This window comes from Hippoglossus stenolepis, chromosome 22 (genome assembly GCF_022539355.2).
Source record: "Hippoglossus stenolepis isolate QCI-W04-F060 chromosome 22, HSTE1.2, whole genome shotgun sequence".
Taxonomy (NCBI): domain Eukaryota; kingdom Metazoa; phylum Chordata; class Actinopteri; order Pleuronectiformes; family Pleuronectidae; genus Hippoglossus; species Hippoglossus stenolepis.
The window spans coordinates 12,844,491-12,872,350 of NC_061504.1; the positions used below are offsets into that span (position 1 = coordinate 12,844,491).

The 27,860-nt window shown below is 43.7% G+C and overlaps 1 protein-coding gene across 1 annotated transcript in view; it reads left to right on the forward strand.

Moving 5' to 3' along the window:
* Positions 1–27,191, forward strand: part of pcloa (piccolo presynaptic cytomatrix protein a) — a 53,234-nt gene extending 26,043 nt beyond the window's left edge. Inside the window, exons 6-27 of the mRNA XM_035147789.2 lie at positions 225–1,765; positions 2,899–4,963; positions 6,525–6,572; positions 7,148–7,230; positions 7,473–7,548; positions 8,918–9,043; positions 10,951–11,059; positions 11,264–11,328; positions 11,719–11,903; positions 12,690–12,740; positions 12,879–13,009; positions 15,024–15,050; positions 16,098–16,191; positions 17,113–17,184; positions 17,269–17,515; positions 18,055–18,318; positions 19,448–19,636; positions 20,667–20,808; positions 20,949–21,010; positions 22,334–22,468; positions 23,636–23,781; positions 24,093–27,191. Of these exons, the coding sequence (XP_035003680.2) occupies positions 225–1,765; positions 2,899–4,963; positions 6,525–6,572; positions 7,148–7,230; positions 7,473–7,548; positions 8,918–9,043; positions 10,951–11,059; positions 11,264–11,328; positions 11,719–11,903; positions 12,690–12,740; positions 12,879–13,009; positions 15,024–15,050; positions 16,098–16,191; positions 17,113–17,184; positions 17,269–17,515; positions 18,055–18,318; positions 19,448–19,636; positions 20,667–20,808; positions 20,949–21,010; positions 22,334–22,468; positions 23,636–23,781; positions 24,093–24,236 (6,002 nt within the window). The 3' untranslated portion in view covers positions 24,237–27,191. The remainder of the gene's footprint in view (positions 1–224; positions 1,766–2,898; positions 4,964–6,524; positions 6,573–7,147; positions 7,231–7,472; positions 7,549–8,917; positions 9,044–10,950; positions 11,060–11,263; positions 11,329–11,718; positions 11,904–12,689; positions 12,741–12,878; positions 13,010–15,023; positions 15,051–16,097; positions 16,192–17,112; positions 17,185–17,268; positions 17,516–18,054; positions 18,319–19,447; positions 19,637–20,666; positions 20,809–20,948; positions 21,011–22,333; positions 22,469–23,635; positions 23,782–24,092) is intronic.
* The last annotated feature ends 669 nt before the right edge of the window (positions 27,192–27,860 follow it).

Genomic DNA, 27,860 nt, shown 5'->3' on the forward strand with positions numbered 1-27,860 from the left:
ATGGACACTTTTTTTGTTTCTTTTTTATTTTGTTCTTTCATCATAATACGTTTGCATGTGCCTGCATGCTGTTGCTGTACATCTTGTATATGCTTGTTGCACCTCAACATTGGATTTTTTTTTCCTTTTCAACATTTTCTCATAATTTGGATATGGCATGGCTTACTTCAACATTAAATAAGTGTGCATTATTGGACTCAACTGATATTTTTGACTTTTGACAGGTGAAGCTGTTGACTACTCCAAGAAAGGGACTTATGCAGGAATGACAATTCCACCCTATTCTCAAGCCAGAGTTACAAGCGCTGCTGGTACACTCTTTGGTACAAGCACTGTCTTGAGGTCTTCAAATGGGGTGGTGTATTCCTCTGTTGCGGCACCAATCCCATCTACGTATGCCATTACCACCCAACCAGGATCCATCTTTAGTACGACATATAACACCCTGTCAGGTATGCATACCAGTGACACCATGCCTTCCCTGTCCAACCTCCAGAACTTGCCACTAACACGGTCCCACAGTTTCCTGTCCACTATTTCCACTACCACAACAGAAGAACAAGGAGAAGCCCCACTCAATCTGGAGATCACGAGAGGGGGTACTACTGCTGCTGATCCTGTCGCCACAGCAACAGCCTCTTTGTCCCTTGACACCTACACTGATGCATCCCTGGAGGCCATAGCTGCTTCACTGGAAGCTCTTTCTTCACCCATGGTTCCTGGGGATGGCCAATATCAGGTAGAGCGGGAGAGGTTAGAGATGGAGAAACTCAAGCAACAGCGCCTGGCTGAGGAATTAGAGTGGGAGCGAAATGAGATACAGCGGTTCCGTGAGCACGAACAGCTCCTGGTACAGAAAGAACTGGAAGAGCTGCAGGCCATGAAGCAGCACATCCTGACACAACAAGAAGAAGAAAGACAGGCTCATCTAATGATGCAGAAAGAAACCTATGCCCAACAACAGCAGCAGCTTGAGCAGATTCAGCGGCTTCAAGAGCAACTGCGTGTGCAACTGGAAGAGCAGAAGTTTCGTCAGATGTATCCAGGTGGAGAGATCGGGCATGGTGTGCAGGAGGCAGTTGTCTTAGGACCCGATGGCACAGTGCTGGCCAGAAAAATCACAGATAGTGGATGCCAGACAGATGAAGAGGATGAGGCAGTCAGCAAAGCTTACACAGCAGGGAGAAAAAAGAGAAGTTCTAAAAAGAGTGTAGACAGTTGTGTGCAGACTGATGATGAGGATCAAGACGAATGGGAAGCTCAGACCAGAAGCAGACAAAGCCGGCCACGCACGGCTAGGGGTGATAGGGGAGGGCAGTCAGAAATGTCTCTTCAAGCCCATACTGAAATTTCTATACAAACAGATTCAGAGGGGAACATCAGAATGGACACCAGGATGGAGCTGTCCGACTCTGAAAGGACCTCGCCAAAGAAAAGACCAACTCCGTTGGAAATAGGACAATCTTCTAACCTCAAAGTTGATTCCTCGACGCTTCAAGCTCCTCCTAAATCTCCAAAAGTGCTCTATTCCCCCATATCCCCAGCAATATCCCCTAGCAAGTCCCTTGAGTTTGTTTCCTATGAGAAATCACTGGGTGATACAAGCCCACAAAAGCTAAGAGGAAATACAGAGCCATCAAAAGCCTCTCCAGCGAGTCCAAGGGGACCAAAACCCATGCAGAGGTCCATGTCTGACCCTAAGCCTATGAGTCCAACCGGAGAAGAAATGGCAACATCCGGAACCCAGTTTGGTGATAGCTATGCTGTAAGTACTAAATGTATCACTTTGATTAACTTTCCAGCTGTTTATGGTGGGGTATTTCTAACTTTTAACTTGAACACATTTTTTAATAAAATGCAATGGTAATAGTGCCAATTGTAGTTGTTTCTTTGCTTTGGCATATTATGTTATTAGTGTCTTATTAGGCTATTTAAAATACTGTGATCCACTCACTGCTACAGTTTTGTGTTTTCAGTCACAAGAGTAAATATTAGTATAGTGCAAACAAGATCAAAGATAAGCTCGACTAAACAGTTTTTAAGTATTATTCCTGTGGATTGATACAGTTCGAGAATTGCTGCTCCATGTAAAGCATCCATAAATGATCTTGTGGCATCTTTTTTTATGTCATGCACATGTTGCAGAAGTAACATGACGGCTCAGTGGTTCCTGCCCCCACAGCAAAATGCATGCTCTCCTCATGTTTGCATGGAGAAGCTTACACATCATTCTGTATGGAATGCACGTTAGGCACTGCTGCTACTTGGGCATTTCTTCCATGTATCTGCTGTATGACTCTTTATTGCTCCTCAACAGTTAGATTATTCAAATGCAGAAGAACAATTAAAAAGAACTTGATGATTGAATAGACTGATTGTTAAATAGACGGCCTAGTTTGTGTATTCATATTCTATTCTGACATACCTTAGACTCCATAGGTCAACTCCATACATTGCTCCAGGCCCTCGTGGGATTATGGAAGTCAGTTTTCTGCTTGGGCAATTCACTGCTGAGAATCTCATACATACGTAAAAGGATGGAAAATAAGCTGAGATTGCAGGAAAATATTGAGCTGTCAGAGATCCATAGAGACTTAATGTGAATAAATTGCTTATTTTGAGACTGTGGCTTTGGAAGTATTAAGCAACATTTATGAGCAGGTATACGTCTCTTATTTAGATGCTCAAAAGGTGATCAATAAGCTGGGTTTTCCAATAACCTGTCATACATTTACATACACCATGTTCATGTGCTTAACAACACAGAGACCAGAAAGAGAGATCTTCTCTCCTTCTTGAGAGCTATTTTTCAAATCCTTGAGGCTGCATTTCCAGCTGACTCATTGGTTTCGGGGATTCTTTGAGAGGTAATCATTTTCCTTTCTGTTTTTCCTACAGGGGAAAAGCTCTGGTAGCACACCAACAGGCACTCAAAAGAAGGTGAAGAGGACTCTCCCCAATCCACCATCAGAGGATGAGTCAACAACCAGTGGCCAGACTGCATACAGCACTGGTTCAGCCCGCCGGAGAATGTGCCGCAATTCCAACATGGCACGTGCCAAGATCCTTCAAGACATCGACCGTGAACTAAATATGGTTGAGCGTGAGTCCTCCAAGCTCCGGAAAAGACAAGCAGAGCTAGATGAGGAGGAGAAAGAGATTGATGCCAAGCTGAGGTACTTAGAGATGGGTATTAATCGGAGAAAAGATGCACTGCTGATAGAGAGAGAGAAGAGAGAAAGGGCCTACTTACAGAGTGTTGCTGAAGACAGAGACTACATGTCAGACAGTGAGGTTAGCAACATCCGAGAGACTAGAGGTGGGCGTGGAGCTGGTGAAGATGAAGAGATTGAAGTTCATGGTCTCGAACGTCCCAGGACAGCTCCTCAGTCAGAATTGGATGAGTTTGTCCCACCTCAAACCAAGCACGAGTATGGAAAATACTCCCAGTATCAATATCCTCAAAGCCAATACCAGCAGACTCTCTACGAGACTCCCCAGTCCTACCAGTCTCATTCCATCTATTCCTCTGTCCCCTCGCTCACTAGCGCACAGCAGCAGAGTTACCATCAGATGCTACTGTTGCAGCAGAAAGCTGCGAGACAAGCAGCGCTACTCTCAGAGCTGGATGCAGCTAAATATGAAGTCATTAGTCGCCAGCCGGATCCCTCATCATCAGCTTATCTAGGAGTGAAGTATGACAAATATGGCAACCATCTTGATCTCAGAGCCTTGGATGTCGGAAGTATAGCAAGTAGCCCCATGTCAGCTGTCTCTGATTCCTATTACACTGATGTAGATCACCATACACCTCGGAGTTACATGCTGCTGGAAGATGCTGCAGAACTAGCTAAGGGCTCCACAGGTCTGTCATCATCATATATTCTGGCTGAGAGGGAGCTAGCTAAGGCAGAGAAGCTGCTGCGAAGGAGTGCTGCGGATCTGGGATCTACTGACTATCTGGGCTCAACCTCCAGACTCCATACATTTGGAAAGACCCCGGATGAAGAGGATACAATGGAGGAACCATATGAACTGAAACTCCTGAAGCAGCAGCTCAAGCAGGAGTTTAGGAGAAGCACAGGTGGGACAGAAAACTTAGAGCGGCTGACAGGCCTCTCCCAGGACTACTACACCCCTAGCACTGCCGTCTCTAGTTACTCCCAAAGACACTATCCAAAGACAGACAAGTATAGCATCAGTCGACTTACTCTAGAGAAACAGGCCGCTAAACAACTCCCAGCATCTATGTTGTACCAAAAACACAAGACTCCGCTGGTAGATCCTAAAATCTCGTCCAAGTATTCCTCTATTACAGACAGCAGAGGTCTAGAAACAGACTATAACAACTATCTGGGATCTACCAGTGCATCTCCAAGATCCAACAGACTTATGCAGGACGAGATTACCTTTGGCCTTCGTAAGAATATCGCTGAGCAGCAAAAGTACCTTGGGTCAACCTTGGGTGCCAACTTGGCTGGATCACTAAATTTGGGCCAAAGCTTAGGTTTGGACTCTGCTTATCCTAGTGGTAGTCGCTCAAGACCCTCATCCAGGCCCACATCTTGCTATGGCCTGGATTTGTCTATCAAAAGGGACCCTTCGAGCTCTTCACTGAGACTCAAAGGTGACGGAGAATCATCAGGAGATGGACCAAGCTATCAAACCCCCTCTGGTCGCACCAAACCTACCAGCCTTCCTATTGTGCAAAGTGGACGTGGCCGGTTACCCATAGTGGCCCAGAACTCAGAGGAAGAGAGTCCCTTGAGCCCTGTAGGACAGCCCATGGGTATGGCCCGGGCATCAGCAGGACCTCTGCCACCCATTTCAGCTGATTCAAGGGACCAGTTTGGTTCCTGCCTGTCCTTGCAGGACTCACAGCAACATATCAGGGAAGAGCCCACCAGGGGTAGGGGTTATGTGCTTCTGGATGATCTTCAGGGCACCATGTCAGATAGTGAAGGTAAAAAAAAGACCTATTACACTGTCTTTCTTTTCCTTTTGAATATTTCATCCTTGAGCATGTCTAGTTATGTGTTGTCTTGCATGCATGTATTTCTAATGTGAATAATATTTAGCTATTGTGTATTTATTGAAAGCCTGCATGTGTTTGTCATTTTCCTGTTTTAACTATAACTTTGGTGAATGCAGTTTCGTCTTTCCATTTTCTGGTGTCGGTACATTTGGTCACTCTCTTGAGATCTGGTGTGCATGCATGCCTTTGTATATGTTGCTCTATGTCCTATAGGATGCATGTTCTGTCTTTCTGTCCGTGTTCCAGATATTCCAGACTTTCTGCTATTCTATTTACTGAGAGAGATCGTACACTCTAACTTTCCATTACAGCTTCATCATGTGGGAGGTTAGCGCTTGTGGCAATCCATATTTCATTCGGAGAAAACTATCATTTGTAGCTGTCTCAAAGAAGATTGTTTTCAAGTTTCTCAATTCCAACATTCAAATATACAAGACTTGAGCTACAATCAAAGAACTTATTTCAGATTTCGAAAACTTTACTTTTCCACAAATGAAACCCTGAAAAAGTGCCTCCCCACATGAAAACTTACACAACTGGTCCAGAATTCAGTCAATTGAGCCGGTTCTTCTAAAAGTATTTTAATTATTAGCTAATTATCAGCAAAATGTTCAACCCAGCAGCTGTAATAGCCAACAATATATTAATTATATATTTTTGATGTGTCATGTGAGATATGGTTGTTGTATTTCATAATCACATGTGTGGTTTCTTAGGATACTAAACTGTAGGCAAGAAAAGTACTTTACTCCAGTTAAATAATAAAAAAAATGATTTAAAGCATGTTGTCCTCCCAGTAAAAGGAACATGATTATTTTCATGTTTGAAATTCTCACGTGTGTGTAATAAATTCAAAACTTCAACTTGCATGTCTTGTCGTGAATACTTGCTTGTTCTGTGTTGTGATGCATCAGTGATTTAATGTTGCATGGAATACGTTTATGCCTGATAATCTTTCTCTGCACTTTCTTTATATTGTTTTGGCCCATTATTGGCTCATTATTTCCTGTGTGTTTGACTGTAAAAAGTTAATAATCTTAAATAAACAACATTACAAGTACAAATGATACAATAAATAGCAATGAAAAATTATGTGTGTTAGGAAAATATCCCATTTCATTAGTTATTTCTCTCCACACTTTCTATCAGACCATATTCTGAGCTGTCATCACTAAGAGGGCCCAGTTTTTTTTGTAAATGAAGTGAACGTTGTCTTATTCGAATACGTCAGTTGTTATTTTAGAGAGATGAGAAAATTTAGGTAAATCTCAGTTTACTGCAATAAGTTTTCCTGAAATGTGATTGAAAATGTGGCAGTTTAAGCTAGTGCAGATTCTGATGAAGGTCTTATTGTTTTACTGTATCATTCTGGTTTAAACGTTTAAAGATCCAAGTTGTGATTTATCTCGAATGCAGCGTAAATACTTTTTGGATCAATTCATATGGATCTCATAATCTTGCAATATAAACTCGTTTGCCTTGATTCCAGCCCTAAGTGATTCCCTGATGGCTTTGAACAGAGACGATGCGACCAATGGTAGAGTATTAGTTCAGTTCTTTAGTCATTCACGAGCTCACACATGATCCTGCACCACAAGTCGAATGCAATGCTCCATAAAATGATGACTAAATGTTGGGGAGGTTAAGGACAATTGTAAAATTGCAAATAAATATCACATTAACTTTAAATTTTGTATATGTTTGCATATGCAGTTTTACAAATCTATACATTATACAGAATAGTAGGAACAAATTTACATACCCAACATTTAAAGTCATAGGAAATTACTCTTTAGGTTATAGATAATGCTACTATACATATTTTACGAATACTGTTCAAGCTGCATTCTTTTTTTTCTGCTTATTTTACAGTAGCTGTGAAAATGTTGTGTTTCTCAGCATCAGTCCTAGTGAAATAATAAATCAGCTTTCTTTTGGCCCTTCCTCATATTTTCACCTCAGCTTCTAATGAGTATTTGCTTTCCACGAATATACATTTTTGCTTAATGGCATTTAATCACCTTTGAATCAGAAGTCATCCTCTCCAATTGGATGAAAAAGTGCAGGTTGTCAGATTGGCTCTAAAGTAGCGCTTGTTTTTCATCCCTGAAGCCTACCACCTTAGACGAGAGGAGACAGACTGGTTTGACAAACCGAGAGATGGGCGTTTGGAGAACGTACAAGACAAGAGACAGGTGAAACACGGAAGAAAGAAAAACACACAAACACACATTTTATTAAAGTTCTCACATGTACCATATACCACGTCCGAGCAGAAATAAAAATGCATGCACCCTGGATGTCAGTATGTGGTTTGTACCCAGATTAAGTAAAATGCCACATATACAGTATGTTCACGATGCAAAGAATCCATACTTACCTATCTCCCATCTACCTTGTACATACATGTCATCTCACCATTGTGTATGGACCACAGGGAAAAGTCCCATACTACCCCTTCCCTCACCTCAGGGTCAAACTGCAGAGGGATCCCAAAGACCGCAGTGTCTCAGGTAAAGTACCACAGTTTACGACATTTCATTCAGTAACATCCGCATGCTACCGTGTCCTGGAGTAGTTGTATGCTTTCAAAAGAGCCATGCACTCTAAAAGCTAATGCGCTGTTGCCTGTGATGCACGATTTAGATTTCATTGGCCCCATTGCTTAATAACTGCATCCGCCATGCACCGTTTACAGCACAGATATTCTTTTTCCTTTAATTGGATTTTAACGATGATGGAATGGATTTCGAAATGATTTTTAAAAAAAGAATAAAGTCAATCGAATGTGCACATTATTATGGATCATAACGCGTCGTCGTTGGGTTTATCGAGCATGACTAGTGCGCTTCATGCGTTTTTATTTACTCGATATTCAGGCCAAACCTCAACAAACTGGCGAGTCTCTTCCCCTGCCATCACGTTTCCATCACACCATTCCTGCAGGCTCAAAGCAGGCAGACATTTCATTTCCTGGCCTCCCCTTTGATTTGGCTGCTCTCCACGCTCATCAGTCATTGCCGTGCTCAAAATGGCGTATCCTTCACACTCAGGATTATCTTACGCAATTAACAAACAGCCCACAAAGGAGGCATTTTGTTCACGAGGGGCCCCGGTGCTGAGTCATTTTTGCCTCAGTCCTTTTGTTCTCTCGCTGCAGTAAACATGTTTGAGTGTTTTGTGCTGAAAAATGATTCTGTGTAGGTGAAGGCCTTTCTCTATGTGTGACCTGTGGAGGAATATAATAGATCCTTGTATGTTTTGTGGATGGGCAGCACACAAGTTGGAGTGTATCTCGTGACACATGCACCAACCACAGAAAGATTTAAAGCTTTTTAAGCTGGACAGTAAACAGGTTGTGATTCCTTCAATTTCATGCCTGTTTACGCTGATTAAGTAGCTGCCATTGAACCTACACAGGGCTTAAATAAACCAGTGTTGAAAAGGAAATGTAAATTTGTTCTTTCTTCACTTTTCTTGTCAACTTGTGATATTTTCTTTTACCTAAAAGTAAACTTTATTATGAATATTTACAATCCATATTTAAATAGAATAAATGTAAGCTGTCTGTTTTTCCTGTGTCTGTCAACTAATATTTACAGTATATGGAAATCAGTAAGAAATGAATCAACAATTTAGAACATTTAAATTGTACATGTTGCATCCTGGTGATTTAAAATTAACATACCATAATAATAATTCAAATAGAAAAGCTGATTCCCCAAAGTCTAATTCAGTTTTACCTAAATGTGTTGCTAAAGCGTTTTGGCTTTGTAGAGAGTTCACTTTGCTGAGTTTACGTGCGTTGACATCCAAAAGAAGGTGAAGACGTTCGATGCCAATGTTTGGCTCTCACCAGTTATTGTGTTTGAACGTGAACAGGAAATGGTCTGGGTATCCGCGTGGTTGGAGGGAAAGAGGTCCCCGGCAGTAATGGAGACATCGGAGCCTACGTTGCCAAAGTCCTACCTGGTGGAGCTGCGGAACAAACGGGAAAGATTCTCGAAGGTATGACCCTTAATCAAACTAAACTTCCCTTTTGTGCAAAAACATTAGTTTTATCACCTCCTGTGTAAAAGAAACTTTTCCAGATGCTGTCCAATGATTGTGACCCCAAGAAATGTGTCTTTTCCTGTCATTAATAATGTGTTTTTGGTTATTTTTCGTCTAAAATGTCATCAGATAAACCACCTACAGTAAGTGTCATGTGGGTGGAACCTACAACAGCCACAGTCAGATATGTCCCAGAGTCACGATGTAAATATAACGCACATAACCAGCAGATATATGACCTGTGGTCTCACCCTGACGCACCTCTCACTGACACCACCTGAGGATGAATTGCTGTCGCGGTGTATTTACAGGAGCACATTTCACGAGGCCTTATTGATTTCACACGAGGGAGTCGGGGGGGGGGGCAGTTGACCCTCTCGCCCTCCCAGTTCCATCTGGCTACTCCCAGTCCCCTTTAATCTCTGCGTTGTAGGTGTCGGACAATTGGTGAAGCTGTGGCCCTGAGTCTTTTTGAAGCTGCCACTCTGGTTGATCTATGGATGGCGAGATATAGGGAGGGAGAGATACGGCCAAGTTCAGACCTGTGTAGCGTCTGCAGTCCGTCTGTCTGAGCGTTCTGTGTCTTCTTCCATTTCCTGTTTTGTTTTTCTCTCCTTTCATGTCGCTAGTTTCTCTCCTCCCTCTGTTTGTCTGTGCTCTTCTGTATCAGGACATTCTGAGATAGTTCCAGTGAAAAACTGCATAATGAAAAGATGAAGATGAAACAAAAAGGAAACTGTGAAAAATAGATTGTGTATGACAGTCAAATTATACCCGCGTAACTTGAGTTCTTATTATATTGTATCACACATCATCACATATCAAGAACTTTACACCACTAGTGCTTCATGTTAGCGATACGAAGATCCCACTGTCTGATCCATCGTGGTTCGGGCCCTGAGCCCAGTAAGAAAGTCTGTGGTTGGAGCACATGAAGACTGCTCGGAGTCCCAAGAGTCAGGATGCATCTGTGGTGTTGTTCGCCACGAGGACAACTCGACCACGATAACACCCATAACCCTGTCATCAACAGTCAGCGGGAACACGGCGTCTCGCTCGCTGCGGCGCGAATACGGAGGAAATGTTGTCAGATCCAACCGGCGAGGAGGCTTGACACAGAACCAGTGTGTGTGTGTGTGTGTGTGTGTCTGTCGCTGAAAGTCCGGACTCACAATGGGACCAATTTTGATGAATAAAAATCAAAGTGAAACTACAGCACACCTTCCCTGTCACTCACACATGCAGCGAGAGGGTGTCCCCGCAAACAGAGGGCCCTCCGGATGAGCTGTTTCAACCTGTGTAAGTCCTGCCGGCGTGCAGGGTGTGTGTGTGTGTGTGTGTGTTTTGGGTTTGCCGTGCTGTGTGGATTCAAATCAACTCCCTCTGCTGAATTTAATACGGATAAATGGTCAGTTCCTGCTCCGAGACATTGGTCATCGCTGCAGCAGACTGGAGATTAGATTCTGTATTTCTTTCCAGCCGATAATGCATCCTGTTTGAAGTGTTATCCCCGCGAATCCTCGTTTTAGAGCTCAAACAAACACAAGCCCGTTTTGGAGTTTCAGTCCTTGAGCAGCTTTGTCACACGGCCACTGTTTGGGCTGTCAGCGGCATTCATCCCCGGCTCTGGCTCCAGTCCGATGCGCATGTTGTTCCAGTGCAAGAATCAAAGCGCGTCAAGTTTGTTCTCTCACGATCATTCGCTGTGAATCGAATTAGAATGAATTGATCCCTTTATTCATTCACAGAGCCGCCGCACGCTTCATGGTTTTTCTCTCCTTGGTTTCAAATGAAGTGTTTGTGTGGAATCTGCACAACACTGTATTTTTTTTTTGAACAACAGTTTTTTTCTTTGCGTGTAGGAATGCAAGTCCTGGAGTGGAACGCACTTCTTCTGACGGGGAAGACGTATGAGGAAGTGCAGGGGCTCGTCGGGCAGCCGTGTAATGATGCAGAAGTCTGTGTCAGGCTGTGAGTATCTTTCTCTCCCACTTGATCATTTCTTCCAAAGCTGTTTTTCAGTCTGTCTCCATTCCAGCGACAGACAGTGGCCGGATGATGTTTTCAGGTTGTCCATCTGTCCGTCCTAACGTCCATCCGTCCCATTTATACTTTAAGAACGTCTTGAGGGATTTTCTTACATATATATGACACGATATGATGTGTTTTTTCCAGTGATCTCAACATGCTTGCTGAGTCTGATGGTTCCCAGCATCTGGATTTCCAGGATCACAGCAAAGGTACATTACTTTTTTCTTGTTTTTCTCCAGCAACAACGTTCTTTTACTGCTTCTTCCTCTCCACCATCTCTGCCTCCTCTGGATTCTCGTAATTAACTTGCGTCGCTATGATTCCCTCTTTTCTCAAGTTCAACCGTGCGTTACTTATGGCCTTTTTTCCACTGAATTTCATCGAACCATTCTGGGAACATTAAATTGTTCTGCTGCTATAAAGCAGTGCCCTAATATTCTGCTTGATATTTTCATGTTCATGGTTTCTGTTGGAATTGGTGAACAAAGGTTTCCGTCCTTGCAACTTTCCCTTCATAAGCAGCAGTTAGATAATGCATGGGACTGTGTAGGTATGATGATGATGATTCTTACCTGTGTCTGTTGGAATGCACCCTGTAGGGGACAGACCTCCCAGGTCTCCGGGCGTTGACCCCAAGCAGCTGGCGGCCGAGCTGCAGAAAGTGTCACAGCAGCAGGCTCCCTCGTCCACCTCCTCCTCAGGTCTGCCCGCCACCAGCTCAGCGACCTCCAGTCCCGCTCAGCCGGGGTCACCGTCCGTCAGCAAGAAACGCCACAGCAGCAAGGCGAGTTGCCGTGTTCCCACTTTACAACAGAGAATTGTTGAGTTGAGATTTCAGATTATCACCTTTTAGATAGGGTGTTTACCAAGTTTTCCCAAATTAGCTTCACTTTTCCCAAAGGATATAGAGCGGCAAGCCAGTGGGAAGGAGTTTCCACCCAGGGGGGAACCTGAGGAAATTTGGGTGCCTCTGGTACATCCACTGTTCCTTCATATACACTGATTTTAATTATTGCATATTTCAGTAAGTTTCCTCTCTGATAAAAATGTGCTGAATTATTTTAAATGAAAATTAGGAATTATAAATTCACTCAAAAATAGGAGAAAATAAAGGAAAGTGCCTGGTAGCACTTGTTAAATGTGCTTATTCGCTCGCATGCACAGTCAAATATGGCCAATTAAACAAATCACGCAGAATTAGAATTAGAGGCCAAAATGAGCCATAGTAAAGAAACTATCTGAACTTCAATGGGTGGTTGGCTATTTGCAGGCAGCACTGCTTTAGGGTCTTTTCTGTTATAATCAGAATAGATTAACAGAATAGAAAAGAAAATAGAAAAGAAAAACAATAGCAGAACAGCCGTAAAACTGGTTGTAGCTTATCCTATGCATCATATGCTTATACACAGATGCATCATTAACTCATAGTTCAAGCACAGCATGAAGTATAGCACAGTACAGTACAGCACAGTACACAGTGTACACGACGAACACCCACCAGTAAACATAAGACCTCCACCTACAGATTCTTTCCAGCAGGAGCCTGACATGTTGCTTTTTACTCTTACAGACGGCAGAGGGAACAAAGACCCAGTCTCATCCCATCTCCGGAGAGATACAGGTCTGGAGAAAGATGAATTCTGTCCTCTCAAATTTAAAATATGGTTATTTCTTTTTACATGGTTTCTCGTGCTCTTGCATTGTTTCTCCCTCCCAGTGCGTGTGAATGAATTCCTTTGCACTGTGCTTCGTTCTGCAGCTACAAATCCACTACGACAAGCAGCTGGGAAACCTGATCGTTCACGTCCTGCAGGCCAGAGACCTTGCACCGCGGGACAACAATGGCTACTCCGACCCGTTTGTCAAAGTGTATCTGCTGCCAGGGAGAGGGTGAGTCCAGGGTGTGGAACCTGCAAGCACAACTGAAATAGTTCAGGAAAAGGAACACGGTCAGTTTAGGATTAATGATACGAAGTGAGAACAAACAGTGTGTAGGTATGATCGATTGAAACAGACGTGTGTACAGATTTTCATCCGTCTGCCGTCTTTTTCAGCCACTTTTTGGGGAAGGGGAATTTGAGTGCGCCCCCGCTTAGATGTTCGCATTCACATCCAGGCTCTGCAGGCGGCCACTTTGTTAAGCTCCAACCTGATTTCCATTCATTTCCAAATCGATTTACAATTGATTTGGGCTTACCATGACATCTTTCAATGTGCAGCACATGGCCTCTCTTATGTATCACCTCCACAGAACCTTCAGTGCACAAATGTTACGTTTAATACCGTCCCAGGTTCTCGGGTTCTTGTACCTCCACTCCCTTATCGCTGCTGAATGACATCATGTAGATGAGGTTCAGTGCACTTGTGTTGTTGTTGCCCCTGTTGATGGGTGCTCTCCTGTAGGTGTGAGTGCAGTCAAAATCAATAGCTCTCATATTTACTTGAAACACAATCCACACTCGCTCGTACAATCCACAGCTCCCCGCTCACTGTGATTGTGCTTTAATGTAATTGACTCTCCCACCCTCTCTGCTGTATGAGCTCCCGAGAGAGAGAGTTTGTGTTATTTTCTCCCCGTGATCGTTTCAGATATGAGCAGCGATACACGGCTGTGGGCTCCGCAGCCGCCCCTCCGTCAGGCTTTTCACTTTTCACGGAAGCAGATGCAAACACCACAGCGGATTTTAGAGAGGGTTGAGATTATGCTAAGTCACAGTAAGAGTGGCTCCCGCGCTACAGGAAGTGGTGACGGACACATTTGCACATTTGTTTAAGCGCATGTGTGCACATACTGTATATGCTACATGTGTATACATGGTTCAATCTCACAGCTGTAAGAGGCTTTTCAGATGCATCACAGATCTACTGTAAACTACATGGAGGTCCTGCAGCGCGTTCGATGGTTTCAAATCATAATTTAACACACAGCAACCAGGAGAGAGGAAAGAAATGGTGAATGTAATGTGTCAGTGTGAATAAAGCTGGAATTATGCTTCTTGGTGCTGCATTTTATACTTGTACAGATTGGGTTTCGAACGCAAGTGTCCACCAGGAAGCAGCGTCACGTTGAACAAATCACAATTCAAAGAAAGAAGAAAGTGCAGTACCCGTTGTAAACCTGCCTTTCTGGAATGGGCCGTTTCATTTGGCCCTGTGGTGATGCTGGTTGCAGTTTCCAGCTGCAACCAGCATCAGGAAATGGAAAACTTCACCCTTCGCCGTGTAAACAAATACGGAAGAATTAACAACAGTGTTAATGGAAACGACAGTGACAAGATGTTCAAAAGATAATAAGTGATTCAAGGAAGAATTTTGCTTCTTATGTTCTGCTTGAAGATCGTTTGTGGCAGAACTTCCCCGGCTGAGATTTGAATAAATAAAAAGATCTGACGTGATGTGCAGGTTTCTGGAGGGTGTCGGTTCCTCTGCAGCCTGCCGACCTTTCCTCCTGTGCTTAGGTTCACACAGATGACTGTGCATGTGTCCACTGAAGCATAATTCTGGCTTAAGTTGAAATGCAAGGTTTCTGTGTCCCAATTTGGGTTTGTACCACTTCAAACCGTTGCTCATGTCTCTGCAGCAGATCTCCACTCAGTTTGCCAAAGGATGCGTAACATCACCTGAAAGCCCTGTTTACACACATACATGAAATTCATCAGACACCGAAGCGCAAGTTCAATCCGGCCACTGCAGCTCCAACCCACAGCTCCCTGCTCCTGCCCCTGAACACAGCATTAATGACTCACACACTCAGACTACAGTGATTTCTCCACCCCCCCCTCCCCCCACCGCCCTTCCACATACGCACTCACAGTCCACAGACACTCTCTGACCCCCACCCTCCCTCTGACTATTCTTTCTGTATGTTGTTCTTTATATTTAATGCATGCTGGACCCCCCTCAGTCAGGTCATGGTTGTCCAGAACGCCAGGTATGTGACTTGCCCACTTTGGCACTTTTTCTAAATTTGGTTGTCAGTTTGGTGAAGGTAACCGAAAGGTCGGGAACCAATCGGAGGCTTTTGATTGATCCGAGTCGCTACGCTCAGTCCCACAAAGTCCCTTTCACCCTGGAACGATTCCGCATCTCTCCCCTCCCCCTCGTCCCCATATTCTCATGATGTCCCCCTCACCTGTAGGCTCAGTGTCTTTGCATTGCATTTACAAAACCCCTAAATAACATCTTACCATGTCCCTTTAACATAACACGTCTAAACATATCGTCCTCTGTGCTGACGATTAACGTTTCCCAGCTAACTGTTGTGTTTCCCTGGTAGATTCTCTGTTTCTGTTCCCTGACATCGACCCCGACCCCCTTTGGTTTGTCCCTGTTTTGTGGTGAAAATCCCCCCAGTAACGTCCCCCATTGCCCCCTGACATCGTACTGTGCCCAAGATGCCACATTTAATACACACTCCCATTATTTTGCGCCGCAGTCCTTATTCATCCCATTACTTCCCGATACATGGTAGATTGTCCTTGTCTCTCCCGAAAACTAACTCCTCCAGGCGAACTCATGAATCTACAATCGTAAATCAAACCTGATACACTGCAAAAAACATCCATCTTAACAAGTCATTCATTCTATTCCAGTGATGTAAAATATTTTTATTTCTTAAACCGAGTGAAATAAAAAAAGTCATTGAAGTCAGATTATGGTGCAAATTGGCCTTAACTTTAACTGAGAATAACTAAATTTAGAAACATTTTCACCTGTTTTAGGGCATTTACATTTAAAATGACTTGACAGACGTCAAAATGGACTTTTTTGCAGCCCAGCCTGACATCGTACCCTGCTCTCCATACCGCCCAAACAATGTGCATCACTTCCATTCTCTCCCCTCTATACTGTCACATTGTGCCCTGCTCCAGTATGTCGTGCTCTCTGCATTGTGCTGGTCCACTGTAACCTGCAGGACACACGTCTGTGACCGCTGTTGCGATTTATGTCCCCCTCCCCCCCAAAAAAAACCCCACAGTGCTGAAAACAAGAGGAGGTCTAAACATGCCGGCAAGAGCCTCAACCCCGAGTGGAACCAGACTGTCATCTACAAGAACATCCACCTGGAGCAGGTGCGTATGTGCTCAGAGACACACGTGCAGCATCATACATTTTTCTTATGTCGTCAAAGCGTGAGAATTTAAACGAGTACAACTTCCAGGCCCCTCCTCACCTTTCCACCGAGCTCCAGAGCTGTCTGCAAAGCCCCTCCCTGAGGTGCATGTGCAAGACAATGACGTTAGCCAGACTATTATCCAAGTAACATGAGAGCTGCTGCTGGCTGGGCTAAGTGGTAAACTACTACTGCAACACTTACCCCTCCGAGCTAAGTGTAAGGGTCGGAATATATATATATACTTGCTGTTAACTCCATGTAAACAAGATGACTGCTTCATTTATCCTGTGTCTGTTTCATGCATAGCGTGTGCATGTCCTCAGAAATTCACAAGCCGCAATACCCACATAATAGGTTGGGGCAGTAGCGAGTCCTGGACAGGATTAATCGGGCATGTCAGCGTCAGAAATGGTGGAGAATTAATGTAGAGGGGAGCGCTGTACATTCTTACCGGCACCAAGGGCCCGGCGTTATATTACATCTCAAAAGTACGACGGTGTTTTTTAAAGATTACGTTTTAATAACTTTTTCTATATCTCTACAGCAAGTACAGTTAATAAATGGAAACATGAACCAAATGGCTCAGTTTCCATGTTAAATGAAAAGAAAACACTACTCCAAAGTGTTGGCTGTTCTCTGCTGGCACGCTGACTAATATTGAGGCCATTGGTTTTAGTGGAGCAGATGGATACAACCACTGGGATTTAATTATACCATTTTAGATGATATTGTAGATTTCTTGGACCCATAACAATCATAGCAACTCTCTTTTTTTTTTTTTTAAAGCTTCCTAAATGACTTCACGTTTTTTCTTTTCCCATTTTCTTTTGCATAAGTTACAATCAAAATCCACTGACTCTTTACATGTGTGTCCCAGCTGAGGAAGAAGACCCTGGAGGTCAGCGTGTGGGACTACGACAAGTGCACCTCTAACGATTTCTTGGGAGAGGTAAACTTCTTTGACAGTTTCTTCTCAGAGGTGTCCCTGCCGCTTTTTGTGCATTTCCCCGATTCAACTGCTGCTCGTTGCCAGGTCCTCATCGACCTGTCCAGCATGGCCCAGCTGGACAACGTCCCGCGCTGGCTCCCCCTGAAGGAGCAGAGCGAGGGCGAACACCACCGGCGCTCCCACACGAGCCAGAGCCGACACGGATCCTCTAAACCCTCCTCGCAGCACTCCTCCCCGAAAACCACCGGCTCCTTGCACGATATTCAGGACTCGCCGAAATCGTCTGTGATCAAGAGCCGAAGCCACGGGATCTTTCCAGACCCGGCGAAGGGTAGGACACGTTCAGTTTCCCCCCTCCCTGCTCAACTCTATCACCCTCATCCCCCAACAACCCTCAGTACCCTTCTGCTCTTCTGCTTCCCTCTTTATTCGTCCTTTCCTCTTCTTAATCTCCACACTGCACTCTCTTCCTCTCACTTCTATCTCAGTGTCCACCTGTTTTTTCTTTCTCTGCAAATAACCAGCACCTTCCTTCCTCTGCTCATTTTTGTACACCCATCGTAGCTTCAGCAGCTTCATGCTTTTTGCTTTCTCATGGTCTGTATTCTTGGTTGCCATGATGCCACCCAGCTCAGAGGCCTAGCCTTAGCTTCTCTCCCTAACACAGAGGGCAACATGGCCGTGGAAGGCTTTGAATTCATTTAGAAAAATAACAATCAAATTTAATGAGGGTGCTCGGCTATAATAGAAACATTAAGGTGGTTACCTGGCTAGAAGCAGGAGCTCATTCCCCTCAGGGGGTAACAGCCTCAGTTCACGAAAGTAAAAGATAGATTTCTTTTGGTAATTTGGTGAATCTGGTTGTTTTAGACACGCAGGTGCCCACTATCGAGAAATCTCACAGTAGCCCTGGCACATCGAAGCCTTCCCCGTCCGAGGGCCAGAGCCACAGCCATGGACACAGCCAACACTCTCGCTCGCACGGCGCTTCGCGCTCCAGCAAAAGCGCCGCGCGGCAGCACCATCCGGACGGCGGCACTGGAAGCAGCGGAGGCGCTGCCATAGCAACGGGCCCCGATGCCCCACAGCAGTCGCAGCAGCAGCAGCCGCCGCCGCCGCAACGCCTCCAACCAAGTAAACCAAGACGCAAATAAAGCCTACGCAGCATGGCCTCCTCGCACTCATCTGTTCTTCCTCCTGTTCAGTTTCTTTTTTCCTATTCTTTTCATTTCCTTTTCAGTTCCTGGTTCCCCTCACTTCTTACTTACACCCTCTGGTCCGCTTCCTTGTCGCGATCACAGTGTGTGCGTCTCCCACCGCTTCCCTTCTGTATGTACTCTGTAGTGTGTAGCGCCCGCACCTCACCTGTACTGCAGCACACTGTCTTTGACCTTTGACCTGAGTTTGACGCCCTTTCATCCGACCTAAAGAGGCATAGTGGTTAAACGTAGAAAGGACAGATCTTAATGATTAAAATCCCGTAAACATTAAAAAAAGCTAAGAGGCTGCAAGTTTAAAGGAAATTAAACATGTTATCCAGGTTGAAGATAAAGTTTTACTGTTTTTAATCATAAACTTTACTCAGCGTAGGAACTCAGAGTTTGACAGCATGAAAAACTGAAAATCTGAAAAAGAGACAGAAGCCTTGAAGGTGCTGATCTCCAGGAACGAATCAGTAAACCCGTCACTTAATGTCGTCTCCAGCTCTTTAAAATGACCAGATATTTATGACCAAATATAAACGTTATAAGTTGAGTTAGTTCGTAAGTGGACAGGTAGCGTTTGGACTGATTCATCCAACCTTTAAAACAGAAGAACGTTGCGATCCCAACCCCCTCCTAAAAATATCATTAACCTCTTTTGCTATTTTTGTTTCCTATTTTGGATTTTTTTATTTTCTTTTACTTTCTGTTTATCAATAATCAATTACCAGCTTTTCTGAAGCTCCTCCACTGAGATGGCTGAGCATGCAGTCTGCTAACCCCCATCCCCAACCTGACCCACAATGCAACTCAGTCGATGCTGCACACCCCGCCCCCTTCATGACATGCGGAGGGGCAAACGTGCACCGCACACTGTGGCTGCATGTGATTGACAGTCAAGCTGGTTGCCATGGTGAAGATAAACTGCTCTCTGAATCTCCATCTCGCTCCTCCTCCTCCTCCTCCTCCTCTCATCTTGAACTTCGACCCCCATGACCTTTGTCTCCTGGCGTTGACCCCTCCCCGACACCTGACCTGCGCCTGCGAAAAAAAACAAACAGGCCAAAGAGGCCGCCTCTCACTGAGGCACCAGAGACACAGCGTAGTGGGCGTGCTCACCATTCAGAGAGCCCAGTCCGATTGGCTGCCTGCCCTGCCATCGGCCGTGTCTGCCACAGGGGGCCGAGCGGAGGGCCGACGCCTGACGCTCAGGAAAGCCATGTCAGAAGAGAGGCCGCAGAGCACCGGAGGTGAGCGTTTGCCCCACGAGTCTCCTCTCTGCCGTGTGACTGAAGCACTGATGGAGCAAAGGAGGGAGAGAGTGAGAGAAAGAGAGGATGCAATGCTACTAACGCACACCTGCATAAAAGAGAGAGAGAGAGAGAGAGAGAAAGGGAGGGGGGGGGTCTTTAAAAGCTAATGAGAGAGACAGGAAGTCAGAGAGAGAGAGAGAGAGAGTCGCACTCACTCACACCACATCACCAGCGATTCATGCAGCGAGGCACACTTCCTTCACGGCCACCGACACAGTTCACTGATACCAGGAAATGAAAGTCTCAGACTGGTGGGGTGACTCACTGAGAGTCACGACTCCCCCGCTGCTTCATTGAGCCGGTATCAGTGAGCGTGGTGCCTGAAAGAAAGAAGCAGGAAAAAGTGTCTGCATGGATCCTGTTCTGCACCACATCCACACATCCCATTCATACTCACACGACCCGATCAGCTGTGTGACACCAAAAATGTTAATTCACCTTAAATATGTTGTGTTTAAAAAGGTTTAAAGATCCTTTAAACTCCTCCTGATGTGAAGCTGTCATCGTGTAATCGTAACTTTGTTTAATCTAAACCAGCGCAGACTAAGATATTAGATGAATTAAAATGGTTCATATAGTAAACTAACAACGTCACTAGGGTCTACGTGCCTCTTGTGTGGTCTTGCATAAACACATCTGTGTGATATCTCTGGATTTGTTTCTGTGTCTCGTGTTGAAGCTTCATATGTGGATTATTACCGTCTTGTCTTTGTCCAAGAGAAAGACACATTGTTCGTCCATGTGCTTCCTGCTAGTCTTCGGTGTTTGTGTGCAATTCATTACAATTCAGTTCCGTGAACATTAAAAGGTGATTTTAGCCGCTGCAGATGTTAACTGATGCTTCTTGGCCCCAGCTTTTTTACTTCCCTGGACGTGGCAGAGGTGCAACTCTTTTTTTTCTTCTTCTGTTCCCTCCTGTCTTTTGTCCTTGTCTTGTCGTGATGGATGCGGTCGTATCTCTGCACAGCTCGTTCAGGCTACAGATCCGGCGACGCCCCGGTCACAGCGGCCTCGCTGGACAGCGGCCTGAGTGGCAGCGCCTACAGCTTATTGGACGAAGAGGCGGAGGCGAACGAGGTGGACAGTGCCATCTTCCAGGTGCCCCGATTGTGAGTCGGCAAAGACTTTTACCTCAACATTGTGAATGTATTATAAATGTTGCAATGATGCTTAACCATTCGAACCCACGGATACATATTAAACCTCTTATAATGTATAATTTGTCTGATTTTGTTCCTTGCCATTTTAGTGGAAAGATTCCAAACGGCACGGACCCGATGAAATCATCTCTGGGACACGTTGACGCTGAAGGTGAGACATGTGTGTGTGTTAGTGTGTGTGTGTGTGTGTGTGTGTGTGTGTGTGTGTGTGTGTGTGTGTGTGTGTGTGTGTGTGTGTGTGTGTGTGTGTGTGTGTGTGTGTGTGTGTGTGTGTGTGTGTGTGTGTGTGTGTGTGTTAGTGTGTGTGTGTGTGTAGAGATGGACGACATGTCATAAAGTGAAGCCAACACATTGTGATTGCCCCCCTGGTGGCCGGCTGCAGTAAAAGTCATAATTCCTGCCTTCTCCATGTTAGTGGATGGGACATGAACCTGATGTTGAACTGATGTTTGTTCAAGTGTTCATGTTTCTTGTAAATTAGATTTTAAGTAGTTTTTATTATCTATGAAGTGTAAGTTCATAGATAATAAAAACAGTGTTGATGCCTGTATATAAAACATACAATAATACACACTTTTGCAAGTAGAGTATAAGATGTTAAATAAACCTTACCGTCATATTGTATCTAGAACCGTTTACAGGTTATTTTCATCATTATGTCTTGGCTAATGTTCCTGGTCGCTCCCTCCTGCCTGTGATGCCGTGAGTCATGTCACTGTGACTAATTCAGAGGAGCACAGACGACCTTAAAGAGCTAGAAAGACCCGAGGTTCGCTAACGCTCTCTTTACAGCAAAGACTGGAGCTCAGTACACACACACACACACACACACACACACACACACACACACGGATTAACACGTTTACACTCATCTGCGCTCTTCCTTCATCTCCCTATCGCTTTGTCATCTGCTCTCAGGCTCTTTGTGTGTGTGTGTCTCTGTAACACACACACACACACATACACACACACACACACACACAGAGGCTTCCCTGACGGAGTTCTTGTTGACCCAGCTTTCAAAACTGTCGTGTCCGCTCAGTTGCCACGGCAACTACAGGTCAGGCAGAGTGGCTCATAACTTGTTCTCATCCTTGTTAAACAAATAAAAGCATTTGCTCGCAGGCCCCGTTTTATATATTACTCATCATGAAAGTGCACTAAGTGTCCAGTAGAGGGCGGTGTCAGTGAGGAGACGCCTCATTTTAACAGAGCAGCAAAGGAAAACAGGGAGACACAAATTGATGGAATGGGTATTACATCTGTCTAGTGATGAAACGACTTCCATCCATCCACTAGCTATACCGCTTCTTTTCATTTATGTCTCAATGTGAATGACTTCATTTGTGTGTGTGTGTGTGTGTGTGTGTGTGTGTGTGTGTGTGTGTGTGTGTGTGTGTGTGTGTGTGTGTGTGTGTGTGTGTGTGTGTGTGTGTGTGTGTGTGTGTGTGTGTGTGTGTGTGTGTCGCATCAGGTAAATCCCAGATAATGGGTGAGATAAAGATCGCTCTGAAGAAGGAGATGAAGACGGAGGGGGAGCATCTAGTCCTTGAGATTCTTCAATGTCGCAACATCACCTACAAGTTCAAGAGTCCGGACCACCTGCCTGGTAACAGATGACACGTTGACTATACACACGACAGCAGCTTCACATTTACTGGATACACACAGAAACTCACCTGGATAACAAACAGCAAACTGTATTTTCTATCGATTTATTACCTCCCGGTGCAATATTGTCTCTTCGTGGCATTCAAACAGACTTTTACATGATTATGCATCATTTTGTATATTTGACAGCTGGTAAACCCACACAAACACGAGTTCAGAAGGACTGGCATCTGACATACCATTACATCGTTGCCAGGTTTTTTTTTCTAGGTGCTGAGACACGTGTTGCGACTGTTTTTCCAGTTACATTAGGAATATATTAACTGACTCTTCCATAATATAGAATGTACGTGCACGGCTACAGAAACCATTAAGACGAGGGAAGCTCACACATGAACACATAACTGAAAATCTGGTTATTTGGCATTTAATGATATTATAATTTATCACTATGATTACTGTAGCTGTCTGGAAGGATATGGAAACTAGCAGCACGTTGAACTGTGTCGGAAACTAAGCGGTGATATTTTTATACAGCATGATTTTAGATGTGAAGCCACCGTTATAAATACTGGACGTGTGTGTCTCAGTAAAATCACACTTCTCTTCCACCTCCTCCTCGTAATATTTACATCCTGGCGTCCAGGCTTCCTGCTGCTTGTTTGATTTGCCTTCTGGCATCTGAACACAAATCTTTATTCCTATTGACAGTATATGGTTGTTCTGCAGTAAAAATAAGCCTCATTAAACCTTAACATTAACCCTTTAATGTTAATCTGGTTACGTGCAACAGTACTTGTTAATGTTATTGGTACTTTGGTGTTTTCTTCTCTGCAAATTCTTTAGAGTTACAGCGCTTTTGTTGCCCTCCAGTGGCCGGCTGCAGAAAAACATGAAACTCCAACTAATCAAATAGTAAAAACTAAAATCCATCTTCTACAAAATGTGACACAGAAAGAGTGATTTACCATTTGATGGTACTTTGTAGGTTATTTATTGCTAATGTACAGGATGTTTGCATTATCATGTATCATGCAGGTACAAACACTATAAACAAGTTAGAAAACATAGAGCGGCACGGCTAAATATATAGAGTGTCAATAGATAGCATCAAACAACGCTGTCAGAATTACGGTGATGTGTGTGTGTGTGTGTCCGTCCACAGATCTTTATGTGAAGCTCTACGTGGTGAACATCGCCACCCAGAAACGGATCATCAAGAAAAAGACCAGAGTGTGTCGTCACGACCGCGAACCGTCTTTCAACGAAACCTTCCGCTTCTGTATGAACCCGACCGGACACTCGCTACAGGTACCCCCACCCCTCAGATCCTCACACACACAAACACACACACAAACCCACACACTTACAAAAAAAATTATAGCTACATACAGTATTTCAATGATAAGAGTTAGAAGCTCTCTGCAAACAAACTAAATGCTTTAAAACTCACACATTTGAACATTATATCCCATTCTTTCCTACTTAATGCTCTGCTAAGCTCAGATAATCACCTGGCAAGCTTCATATTTATTTTATAGACATGTAACTGTCAGAAAAACAAGAATAAAACTCTGTTCCAAACATAGCTAACCTTGTTGTCCTGTTACTCTCTGATCCAGCTGTTCCTCGTGTCCAACGGGGGCAAGTTTATGAAGAAGACCCTGATCGGGGAGGCCTACGTTTGGCTGGACAAAGTCGACCTCCGCAAGCGAGTGGTGAGCTGGCACAAGCTGCTCGCCAGCAACGCCCAGATCCACTCGTAGAGAAAGACGGGAAAAAAAACAAGACCCGAGGAGGTTTCTGACATGTAGGGACACCTCGGTCCGGACACTGATCCACTCTTGTTTGAGGGGGAAGTTTGTGAGAACGGTGAAAAAGGGGTAAAACATTTCTTGGTTCAGTCTTTAGCTTGAGTTCAGGAGGGTGAAAAAAGATGTCTGGTGATGATTTCTGAGAGGAGGAGGATTGAATTGACGCGTTTACAGGACATGAACACGTTTACAGGACGCACACGGTGTACAGTAGTGGAGCCAGGGCCGAGGAGAAGTGCTGAGTTCAGAGGTCAGGTGCGGAATCAACCAGGTATTACACACTTTCATTCACACAAACACACACACAATTTTGCACATAATCATTCACGCAGCAGAGAAATCTTCATTTTAACAGATACAGGGACAGAATGGACGCACTTGCAGATTGTAATTTTATTTATAATCTTTATCCATGGAAGTTTTTCCCCCCCTCATTATCGTCTTTATTATTATGACGTGCAGAGTTTTATTGATTTAAAACAAAAAAAAGCATTTTTGAGAATGAAATATTGAAGACTCCCCCCGACGGAGGCCTCGTATTTATTTTTGTATTATGAGATTAGCGTAGACGCTCTATCATTTGTCTTCACCTCGATTATTTCAAATTGTATCCTGGGATGGAAGTATAGTATATTTTATAACACACTACCTATCACTCCGGTTCGAGAGGGAGAAAAAAGAATCGCAGCGAACATGTTTTTGAATTTATCAACAAAAGCATTTAATAATTGTGCCCCCACCTTTTTCCCACCTTAAATATATTATTTGATAAATGATAAATATTATAATATATATCAGATTGGACACTATATATTGTGCGCATGACTCTATCTATTTGGTATGCACAAAAAAAAAATCACCTCTAAGGTTCACTTTGTAAATAGTGAAGTGTCATAGCTGGAAATCAACTATAACATATTTAGATAGATATATAGATTTCTTTATTGCGGACAATCGAGTCTTAATGATTGTGACATAGAGCTTTTATTTGTCCATGACACTGTTTTGAGATCGTCTTTCTGTTCGTGAGATCCAAGCACATCGCAAATCTTGTACGAGTCAAGTCAACGACGCGCGCTTTTTGTGGTATTTTTGCACTTTTCCCGCTTAGAATGTAAAAACCAGTCGCCATCAAAATGAGATATTCGTTCCTTTTTTCGAGGTGAGGAAGTGGAGAGGTGAGGAAGAGAAAAACAAGGGATGACAACACGAGGAAATGCCGCAAACTATCCTTGAAAGAAAACATCACTGCTATCACGCTTAGGTACGACAGTGCTATGACAGAGGCACGTCGATGTGTCGTCCTCAGCGTTTCTGTGTGTTGTCTCGATATTACCGACGATGTTGTGTCTTTCTGATATTCATCACGTCCTGGGGAAGGTCAACCTGTGTCTGGAAGTCAAGAAGCAGCACAGCGGGGTCCATTCGACATTCTCACTCAAACTCAGCAGCGAGGCGACACTTGATATCTGAGTGATTTCTATGCAACGTCTACTGTGTGAAGGTGGTAACTGCATCTTGACTTGCCGGAAGTGTGTGACACTTCATGGGGAGAGGAAACCAACGATTTTTCATTTTATTTTGCACCGCTGTGTTTTCACGTCCTCCTTCGAATGGTCACTGCTTTAATATAGTTTCTATTTATTTTATTCAATGTATTGTTTTGTAATCGCTGTACGAATCTTTGTTTATCGCCTGTGAGACTGTGTCATATGTTGTATTACATTTGTTTACAGTACATATCAGGTGTACATACAAGAATAATGTTGAGAGATTTTGGTTTTTATACACAATGTAGTGCTTGTTTACAACGTTTAGAGGGGCCCGAAACTCAGAGAACCAACATTTATGCCCTTTGTGCACGATCACACACACTCACCTATGGAGGTCGCCATGTTGAGATCCTCAATATCACTTAGTTGCGAATCAAAATATGGAAAAAAATAACATTCCTATACGTACTTCTCCCCGGTATGTGTTTGAGAAGCGACCCCCCCAAAAAAAATGAAATCACAACAGTAGTAGTTTTGAGGTCACTATGGTGTTATTATCTCTTTTCTTATTTTTATATCCATGTGCTTGTGTGTGCAGCGTCCTCACGCCAAGTCCATGCACGTCACCGGTTTCCGATGCGTATCCCTTCGTTCAAAGTGTCGTCCGTCTAATAGATATCAACTTTAAAATCTCGCTACACACAAAGAATCGCAAAACACACGCGCTCACACACAAACACACAGACGCCATCTCCCTATTTCCAACCTTGTAAATACATAGCTTTTTATACCGGGGGTTTGGGGGAGCAATAGGTCTTTTAGCGGACGAATTAAAAAAGAAAGGTGTGTGATCATAGAAGTAACAGGACGTTGTTTATTCTCTTGATCAGTGTACAGTGGACGGACTGAGAAACGACCTTACGGACGAACTTTGACCCGAACCCTTTACACCAAAACACGGAAGGTTTACCAGAGTCTAGCGACACGGACTATCGTCTATCTTAACAGCTCAAGTAGTTGCAGGAGAATTTAAATGTGCTCACACTGGATGTTGCATGTTTCGTTGGTGGTTCATACTATTTTTGTGTCCAGATATTACTAAAGAATAAAAAAACGAATGAGGTAGAGAGACAGAGAGAGAGACAGAGAGAGAGATATAGAACAAAAATGTTATGGGGGGGAGGGGGGGGAGAACTATGAAGAAAACTTATTAAAATTATCGATGATGTATGCTGACTGTACAAAGATTATGCTTGTAAAACCTGTCTGGTTTTTCACTTGTAAGTAAACAGAAAAAAAAATCTAACGTCATGGTTTTGTGATTGTATACAGGAGGTATTGATAAATTATGCAAATTGTGCTGTAAAAATGGCTGTTGCCCCATGTCTAAATATTAAATATCAGTACAAATGAAGTGTTGTTGTGTATTGCCATTGTCACATACTGTGTATTCCATTATTAGAGTATTTTGTAACATTTTAAACTTAGGAGTCATCATAGCTGGTGTCCACAAGATGGTGCCATTTGTTTTCGGTTGTCACACAAGTTAAAGGAAACACCTTGTACATTTGACGTAGTTTACAGAACCTTAAGAAGGTGTTATGGCTCCTTTTCAAGGTTCTGCTGGTGATTGGGTTGGTTTTCAGGATCTTTAAGATCATCAAGGTCATTTTGGAAGGTTCAAGGAGTCTTTTAGTGGTCGTTTAAGAAATCCCAAAAGTCCACTAGTTGGCCTCAAGGACATTCTGGTGGTCATTTAAAGGGTGTAGGTGTCTTTTGGAGGTTGAATGGGTCATGTAAAAGGATGAGGGAGTCCTAGTGACCCTTTAGGACATTTTAAGATAAGATAAGATAAGATAATCCTTTAATAGTCCCACAAAGGGGAAATTTTCAATATTACAGCAGCAAGAGTCAAAAATAGGCATCAGTGAGTAATAATAGGTAACAAGCAATACTTAAGTGTGAGGATAATAATACAGAAGAATATGAATGGAATAGAAACTAATATATTTGATATTTAAAAGTGCTGGTGTTGCCTTTAACATTAACAATGGCTATGTTCCATTCCAGTCTACACAACATG